A 9,724-nucleotide genomic window follows, 5' to 3' on the forward strand; every position below is an offset into this window, starting at 1 on the left:
GTTTTAAGGACAGGAGGCGGGAGTGTTGCCGAACTCCTGGAGGATGTGGGTTAAATGAGCCTCTGCTGCGGAAACTCTTAACGGCTCTGCTTTGCCATTGAAAGAGGGGGAGAAGGAGGTGGCGTGTGCTTGTTTAGGTAGTTCGGAAGAGAGGTAGTTTGGCTCTGCTCGCTTTAATGTGCTTGTTTTCAGTTGTCTTTAACAGAAATGTGCTCACTGGTGGGTATTTAAAAAAAAACCAAAACAAACCACAACCAAAAAACAACAGCACACTTCAGACTGAATAAGAGGTTAATGAAAATCATCGTGCATGCAGTCAGCGAATAGGACTCAGTCGGGTGATTTCTGTTCCGGACTCTGCTGTGTTTTGGGGAGCTCCATTTAATTCAGCGTGCGTCCGTCCTCTTCACGGGTTGTCATTTGAAAGGAAAAATAACCCCCAAATGTTCTGATTTTTGCATGCACCTGCCTTTGCAAATCCTAACTCCTCGGAGTTCTGCATGGTGCTCTCACGGAGCCAAAGATGCCCGGTCCGTGTCCAAAGCCCTGCTATTTATAAGACTTGGCAGAGCGGGGGAGGAGGAGGAGAAGGAGGAGGAGGAGGGATGCAGCACCAGGCTGTTGTTTGCCTTTTGCATAAACTACCGAGACAGGTTGCATATTGTTTGAGATGTTGCATCGGTGGAGGCGGGGGTGGGGGGGGAGAAGTGCAGAAGCTGAAGTGTTTCTAATCCTTCTCTTCCTAGGAACTGTGGATCCGTGAAGCACTTCCCTCCGATGTGAACGCAGTGTCCCCTGTGGGATGCAGTAGGTGATGCCCAGCTCTACTGCAATGGCAATTGGAGCTCTCTCTAGTTCTCTTCTTGTAACCTGCTGCCTCATGGTTGCCCTCTGTAGCTCCACCATACCTGTACAAAAACTGGCCAAGGCTCAAGACAAACAGGAGATAAAGGCGAGCCAGGAAAAGAGGGATCACACATCTACAAGAGACAGCCAGACAGGCCCGGGAAAAATGAATGAGATCGGCAGGAGCGGGAGGGAGGAGGGTAGCAGGGACTGGAAGAGCAAAGGAAACAGGAACTACTCGAACAAGGAGTCTTGGACTAAGCAAAAGCAGGCTTGGAACAGCCAGGGGACGAGCAGTAAATCCGGGAGCATTCAAGTGCAAGAGCAAAGGGACGCCGCTCCCGAGGAGCCTCGGGTGGCTGAAGATTCGTCTCTCCCAGAAGCTGTTGCGAGCGTCACTCCCGAGCCTCCGGAGGAGTACGCCTACCCGGACTACCGCGGGAAAGGCTGCGTGGACGAGAGCGGCTTCGTCTATGCCATCGGGGAGAAGTTTGCGCCGGGCCCCTCTGCCTGCCCCTGCCTCTGCACCGAAGAGGGCCCGCTGTGCATACAGCCCGAGTGCCCCAGGCTCCACCCTCGGTGCGTCCATGTGGACACCACGCAGTGCTGCCCGCAGTGCAAGGAGAGGAAGAACTACTGCGAGTTTCGAGGGAAAACCTACCAGACCCTAGAGGAGTTCATGGTAAGGGCTGAAGCCAAAAGTCATTTCGTGGGTCCTTCTGTCATTTAAAGGGGCATTATGTTCTTCAAGGGCTTTCTCGGAGGGCGTTCTGGGTCTCCCCCTCCCCTTTTCATTTCTCTGTTAATACTACTTCTGCCGTGCTGTGAAATACTCCCCTTAAACATGACCTTTCTTGCTCTACGATACTGTAACATTTTTAAATGAGGGGGCTGATCTTTATTAATTCCTTTGGTATTTACAGTAAAAACCGCTACTTGAAGGGATGTTACCTGGGTGGTGATGTGGATTTTATGAGAATTTCCAGCATTACATTTGCTTCCTTATTTAACTGTTAACTGTGAAATTTCTACCTTGCAGGGATCAAGCAGGGTTTTGTGGGCTGACTTCTGTTCCCAGTAATCCATCTGTGATGATACCTTTCTCCTAACAGTCATTTCTCTTTTCCTTTTTTGCTGTTTAAACTGTGCTGCCAAGGTTGCGTAATGTTTGCTTTCTGAGAATGACTATGGGCCTTCTTTTTAAAAAGACCATGGTTTGCAGTCTGAATTACAGTGATACCTAAACAACGGACTTGAAAAGCTTTATGTTTAGGGAAATCCTTTTAGAGTAGGGCCTTTTTAGCACCACTGTGCAAGGTCGTTATCGTTGAAAATGCAACTTACTACAGTGCGCTGAAAAGTTTTGGAGTTGAGGCCAATTCCCTGGTTGCTTACCTTGCCTTTTTCTCTTCAGTATTTTATTGTGGCTGAGATCTGTGAGCAGGCTCTAAGAATTTGCTTGCGAATGACTGTTAAGGATAGGGCTGGTTCAAAACCTGCTTCTGAACACACCAGAGATTTTTGAGCTGAGTATGTTGAGGGGAGTACGAAATCCAGTTCAGGGTTCTGGCAGCTCAACCCCTGGCAGGATGGAGAAAAAGAAAATGTATTTGTGAAGGCTGTAAATAAGTTGCCACTCTGCTCCCTGTGGTATTTGTGTGTTCTTGGAAACTTAACTTCGATTCAAACAAATAAATAAAGGAGCAGAATTACTCTCTCTGGAATAAATCACAGTGTTTCCCCTTGTTCTCTTTAGGCAGTAATGTGCAGACCATCAGTGATTTTTCAAAGCGTGGCAGAAAGCATCATATCATCCTCCCTTTTTCTATGTCACCCTCAAGGATTGCATTCAGCTTTGGGGTGGCAGCTTTCTATTTTAAGAGGGAGAAGGTACTTTTAATAGCAGCTAGTTGGTATGACCTTTTTGGAGATGGATTGTGAGATCCTTCCTTTTCCAGAGAAGTTAATTCTGAGGGGTGGCCAAAACAGTGATGCTTCTGGACACGGTCTCTGTAGGTCTCCGTATCAAAGTTTTAAAGGCTTCTCCCCCACACTCTTCTAATAAGTTGCTTTTCTTTGTCTTTGTATAGTGGTGTCGTATTAATGGCTGTAAAGCAAGCCTAAAATACCTTATTGTGTTAAGCATGTAGTGAGAGGGTAAAACTGTGGTGCTCCCTGTTTCATTTGAACGTGCTGGCAGCCTTGGGGAGTGCTGAACAGTGACATTTACAGAAATGTTCTGAAAAAGACTTTGGCTTTCAGCTTTCTTTTTAACCCCATTCAGCCTTCAGCCCTTGTGTTGATACCTTCCTGTAATGAAACATCGGTTCCCTTACTGCTTTCTGTTGGCCAGCTTTGGAAACACGAGTGAGAAGGGATGCCTGCTCAGGATATGCAAGGAAAGTTACCGATGCAGTTAGACAGTGGAACTGCAGCCCGTTTATTTTGACGTGTGAGGACATTGGTTTTTAGTTGGGCTTCAACGTTGGTTCCAATATTGTGAGCACGAAACTAGAAATGTAGCAGTTTGCCCATGGCACTGCAATCAGTGGAGATGTCTGGCGAGGTAAGGTACAGATGTAGTCAGATTGCTGCTGCTCAGTCAAAGCAATTGCAAATGCAAGTAATTGCACACGGTTTCAAAGGCCATTTTACAAGTTTAAAGTTGATGGTCTTAGAGAGGTTACTAATATGCTATCTCTTGATTAAGGAACGAGTTGTAAATGGATAGCGATCTGATTTTTCTCTGCTTGCACCTACTTTTTATGGCAAAGAGTACCAGGTATCACTGAAGGAAGAGAAAGGTGACCTCCTAACTTTTAAGTGATGTTATCTGCACAAACATTTATGTATAGATGTGTAAATATGTATGCAAGTTTGGGAGTTTGCTTATATAAAATTCATATATGGCTTGGCATGGCAAAAAATTGCCCTGACCGGAGGCAGTGCTAACTCGGAAGCTGAGTGTGCCAGGGAATGGGAGGTTTGATGCACTACTTCTTTGATTCACAGTCCTTCCTGCAGGCTTGGCTTGTGTATGTGTATGCACACGGTTTTCTCTTTTCAAAAAGGACATGGATGTTGACACAAACCACAACACGGGTGTGGGGGAAGGGTGCGGTCTCATAAAGCTGTTTCCATCAGCACCACTCTGCTCTCCTGAGAGTATCGTGAGGCAGGATGGCGAAGGGATGACAGCATCCATACGAGTGGAACCGGGAGCAGAAGCCTTAGTTAGTGAAATGCAATGAGGATAAAATTCTGCACTGGAGCTGGAGACGGCTGAGCATGCGCTCCACTAGATGTTTTTCAATCTTACAGTAAGATTTGAAAATGGAGGCTGACTTACAAAGTAATAGCCTTACAAGGACCGTAAGTTCTCTTCAGGGGGGTAATATGGTTTGGGAAGGACCTACATTTTTTGAAAGTTGTTGGTTCGTGTGTTTTGTTTAGAATTTTTCTGCTACCAAAATTTGTGTTTATTTGTGAATAACTTGGAAATCTGGAAGTCAACAAGCCCAAATGGATTTTGAAACATCTGTAGTATTTTGAAGACATAGAGAAGTAAAAACAAGGCTGATATGTTTACTCCTGTCAGCCTAACCCCATTCATGTTCTCCTGAGCTGTGTAAGTGGCAAGAAAATGCTAATAAAAGTTCCAGCACAAGAGCAAATCAGTTTGGGATTATGATTCATGTTTTTTTTAAACTTAGTTGTTTTCAAGGCTCGGGGAACCAAATGTAGATTATTATTTTTTTAATTCAGATTTTTTGTTGGTTTGGTTTTGGTTTGTTTTGTTTTTTTATTAAAGTTTGGCATGTGGAAAGGGGGAAGAGAAAGCTCGAATTACTTTTGACCAGAACTTCAATGAGTGCAAATGATTTGTCACTTCTTAACTATGACAATTTACACTAAGTTGCTGGATAAACCTACTACCCCTACTAAGCTACAGTTTTCTTCATGCCCCACTAGTGGGAAATCTACCTGTTTACACAATGGTGTGTTTGCTTTTTTACAATATCTGCAACTCCATTTATACATCTGCTCATAAGCTTCCCTTGAAACAATTCTAAAGAAGGTGGTTTTTTGGTTTTTTGCCGTCTGTACTCTATTCTCTACAGGTTTTACGGCTGCCTGGTGAATAGTTAAGACTTCTGTGCCTCTCGTCGTCTTCCCGCAGTTTTTGCATGGGCAGAACTACTGCTGCTGTAGAGTTAATAGCTTCATCTGTAGATCATGATAAATGTGGTATCATTAGTCTTCAGAGAGAGGTTCATAGGTTGTATTATTTCCAGCCCAGCCCGGTTTTGCCAGATGTGCTAAGCACGAGTGCTGCTGGGCTGGTCGTTTCCCAGGTGAACAAGTGGGACGCTTGTTGCGTTGGCTGCCACTAGGAACTGCGCTGCAGGTAATGCGCTTACGTTATAGGAGTAGAGGAGAGGAAATGAAGGACCAAATGTGTCTTTTCAGTTTGATTTATTTAGCTGTTGTTCTATGTACACAGCGTCTTATTGTCTCTTCTCTAGTGATGATTATGTCTCCAAGTATTAAGCTGCCATTAAGATGCGGAAAGAAGTGGGGTTTTTCTACAGTTCCTGCTACATCCTGATGATATATAAAAAGCAATATGCTACCATTTAGTCCAAAGATGAACAGGTAAAGGTTGACACTAATACCATTTTAGCAGCCACTGTGGTTCACTTACATGCCTGAAAAGAGCTTTCTAGAAATAAGCACATGGAGACCTTCCTTAACTCTGCTACCATTACTCATATTGGTGGGTTGTACAGACGACAGTACTTCTTAAAGGTGTACTGTAGTTATTCCCCTGAAATCCCGTGATCTCTTACACAGGAAGGGTATTCATGACTGCAGTATCACATTAACAGTGTACTCCGTTCATGAAAGATGTGGTCTTCAAGTGTCTGTGCTGTATAGGATGGAAATGCATTATTCTGAATTATCATTATTAGATAAAGATTAGATCAATTTTGTTTCTCATTCAATAGTATTTTCAATGCTTCATTAAATGGCTTCTTGTTCTAGGAATTTTAGGCTTCTGTCAAATTTGGAATTCTAGTAAACAACCTACTTAATTAGAATATGTTTAAATTTTACAGATGAGAGATTTTAGAAATAACATCTGTGTGCTGTCTTGTTTCCTGATTATCATCAGATACTCCAGTTTGTACACCACTTCTAATATTGAATGGCACATCTACTAAGTGGAGTCCTGGGAGAGGGAATATCTGTTGTTGTAGTTACTGGTCTTGTTGAACTCTGGTCATTGGCAAATTTGCATCTTTTTCAAGTGATGGCAAAAAATGTTGAAACCAAATGAAAACTATAGGTTTGCCTTGTTGAGCCTGATCCTTGGAATGGAGTTCTAATAGCGTTCATCAAGTCGGATTAATTAAAAAAAAAAAAAATCAATCCTCCCCAAAAAGCATGTTTTCATAACTCAGTAAGTATTGTTTCTGGATGTTACTCCAGAGAGTTAGGATTCTTGCTATTGACTTGCAGATAGTTAGGAGCTCAGATTTGCTGACACTCAAAATTTCACATGCAGTTCAAGTGATTACCTGGAATACCTGAGCCTCTTGACTCTGAACACTGTGTCAGAAACCCCCTCATCTGCTGACACTCCAGCTCTGCAAGTGAACGTGGCAGTTTATAAACAATTTCAGGACAAAGTTCTTGTCCCAAAGTCTGCAATAAAATTCTGCAGTATTGGGCTGTCAGCCTCCTTGTAGCATTTTATAAATGTGTGGTGTGGTGTTATCCTGGGTAGAATGTAAAGCAAAGAGAAAACTGGAAATGAGTAGCTGGCAAAGGAAGCCTGAAATAAATAATAGTAATAAAAGCAGAAAGCAACACAGCAAGAGACCCTATTTAGGCTTTCTAAGCAGAGGGGATGGCGTAAAAAGATATGTCAGTGCATAAGCAAATAACAGCCCTGGCAGGTGGGAAGAGAAGTGGCGAAGCATGGATGAGCATTTAGTTGGAGATGATGCTTTGCAAGCATCAGCATGTTTGAACTTTGGAAATGAGAAGGATGTGAAAGACGTAAGCAAGCAGAGAATGGATTTGCGGAAAAATGTCATGGGCTGCCTAAGAAATAGGGGGAAGAAACCAGATGATCTGCAAGTTAGATGTCTGGATGACTCTTCACAAAGAATAATTTGTTTTAGATTTAAGGTTACTCTGCTTTTATTGGAGAAATACAACAGGTGGTTGTTTGGCTTTAATTGGAATCTGGAATGAAAAAGGGTCTATGAAAAAATTACCTCATCCTTAAGTAAACCTAGAATCTGCACAGATTGTGGATTTAGAGGGTCACTGGTAATAACATTCAGCTGCATTTTCATCCTGTGCTCTGAGCATGGATGCCACTGTGGTTTTTTGGAGTACAGCAGTGAGATTTACAGTACACCATTTATTGCTCTTTAGCACCCTTGCTTCCCTCTACGTCCAGCTCCTTGTGTGATTACCTGGAAATGCAGACATTTGAAAGTCCATTTTTTCCTAAATAGGGCCTTGACGCTGTTTTATTTCGAATTAATTTCATTGAAGTAGGTCATTCAAGTAATTGTCTCATGGTACTCCTATTCTGTAGAGTTCTTCAAAACCAGTAACATTTCAGTAGGTAAAAAGGATGACCTGTATTTTGCTTCACCCCTCTCTTGGAATTGCAATTTCTTTTCAGAAAGTTACAGGTATTACAAGAATGGTCCAAATACAATTAACCTATGGGAAATACCTGAATTCAAAGAATGTTTTTTCCATGACTTCTCTTTGAAAATGATCAATTTCAATAAAATACAGCTTCCTGCTAACAAAAAGCTTTCAAACCTGGAAAAATTGTAGTAAGGATTTCCATTAAAAGAAGTTTCATATTTCATTTAGCAAATTTTTTCTTCTTTAAATACAATATTTTTTGCTAAATTACTTTTTGAACCTCTAATAGAATTAAAATTTATCTAAATTATGAGCTTAATTTGCTGGAAGTTCACTAGAAATGTGGTAGGGAAATTTTTGCTTTATTTGTGTTAGAAGTCTAAAGTGTTCTTGTTCCCAAGATCCCTTTGACTTTCCCATTTGGGGCAAAGGTTCAGAGCAGAACCTGCTTCACTCTGCATTATTCAGACCACAAAAAGCATTTTTTTAAAGGGGGGAGGAAAAAGAGGTGAAGGAAGGAACAATGCAGATGGGAAGGTAGGCATTGCACACTTCAGGAGGGCATTAAGCGAAGGAGTGACTGGATTTGTGTTTCAGGTTTCTCCGTGTGAGAAGTGTCGCTGTGAAGCCAATGGTGAAGTGCTGTGCACTGTCTCAGCTTGTCCCCAGACGGAGTGCGTGGATCCGGTGTATGAGCCCGATCAGTGCTGTCCTATCTGCAAAAATGGTAAGTGACAGCTGCAGAACTAGAAGGGTGCTTCTGTCGGAGAGATCCACATTACTCTGTTCTGGTTTCGAAAAATAATTCCAATATTTTCCTTTTTCCCCAAACAGAGATGGAGAAGAGTTTTCTGTGGGGGTGTTTTCCCAGTGTGAGAAGCCAGATCTTCTCTTGACTGGGATGGACTCAGTTATGACCTACAGGGATTTTTGTTTCCCAGGAGACAATTAGGGTGTTAATACCAGATATTCATGTGGCTTCTGAATATAAATTTTGCATGAACTCGTTGTGGATATGTTTTATATAGGCACACAAAACAGAACTCAGGCTCTTCATGTTATCCACCTTTCAATGTGAGCAGTAAAAGTTACTTTTGTTCTCCCTTCTTATTTGTTTTCCTTTCAGAGATTCTTCTCTTCTTTTTTTTTTTCCTGAGGCAAATCAAATGTACCTTATTGAGCTCATTTAATTTTCATAACTAAATGAATTAAACTCCCAAGTTTAATTGAATATTTTTCATAACTAAATTAGACAGAAAGTCTCTCTACTCCCAGCAAGGGCTTGCATTAGATCAAAGTCTTGGTCTATTTAGAGGAAAAAATTACATGACACACTAGCTCATCACTTATAAAGAAGAAATGATAATTTATTAATAGAAATGAAAGCTGCAAAATCTCAAATGAAATTATATTTAAAATGAAAAAAGATATTTAAAAATATTCAGATAATTTGCAGCCATGTATTATTTCTCTAGAATAGGTGGGTTCCATTATATTAGCTAAAACAAACTGATTAAAATTGTGGAAAAGCTAGGGGAGGAGAGAGTGTACAGCATATGCTTTCCACAAATTCAACAGGAGATGATAAGGGATAGTTAATTGCATTGGAGGAGTTTCATTTGTATGGGTATAAAAGTAATTGCTTCACATCCCTTAATTGGTTGTTACAACCCTGAAGAAATTTGTTCTCGGCTGTACAGCTTAAGGGTACTCTGCTTATGGAGATGAGGACAGGCATTTTTTGAGGCATTTAGGGACAATTCCTGAAAAAGGCTGAATTTGGGGGCTGGTGGTGTGATAACTACCTGGTCTGGAGGATCCTTTAGCACTTGTTTGATGGCAAGAGCCTTCTGACGTGTTCACAGGCGTTTTGTGTGCACCACGCTCTGCGGCAGTTCCCCAGGTCGGGGTGACTCTCGGCAGGCAAGAGGTCTGTTTTCAGTATCAGGGATGGAGTTACAAGCATAATGCGTGAAGTCTATGTAGTCTTTCCCAGTGAATTTCTCCAGCGGTGTTAACACTGTTTGGAGCTGGATCGACTTTCCTTTGGTGCACGTTCTCCCACAAGCATCAACATAACGCACTGTGGTGGCCATCTCCTGAGCGGTGGCTTGCCTTTGGATTAAGGTAGTACAGCAGTGCAGGGCTTGGCTTGGCTGTTCGTATAGATCCCCAGACATGTTTCCCAGAAATGGGGCCT

General features: G+C 42.2%; 1 protein-coding gene across 1 annotated transcript; it reads left to right on the forward strand.

Annotated features, from left to right (window-relative positions):
- The first annotated feature begins 109 nt into the window (after positions 1-109).
- Positions 110-8,476, forward strand: VWC2 (von Willebrand factor C domain containing 2). The gene is made up of 4 exons (XM_009575020.1): positions 110-153; positions 747-1,528; positions 8,122-8,251; positions 8,466-8,476. The coding sequence occupies exons 2-4, from the start codon at positions 815-817 to the stop codon at positions 8,474-8,476; spliced, it is 855 nt and encodes a 284-aa protein (XP_009573315.1). The 5' UTR covers positions 110-153; positions 747-814.
- The last annotated feature ends 1,248 nt before the right edge of the window (positions 8,477-9,724 follow it).

This window comes from Fulmarus glacialis, unplaced genomic scaffold (genome assembly GCF_000690835.1).
Source record: "Fulmarus glacialis isolate BGI_N327 unplaced genomic scaffold, ASM69083v1 scaffold48043, whole genome shotgun sequence".
Classification (NCBI taxonomy): domain Eukaryota; kingdom Metazoa; phylum Chordata; class Aves; order Procellariiformes; family Procellariidae; genus Fulmarus; species Fulmarus glacialis.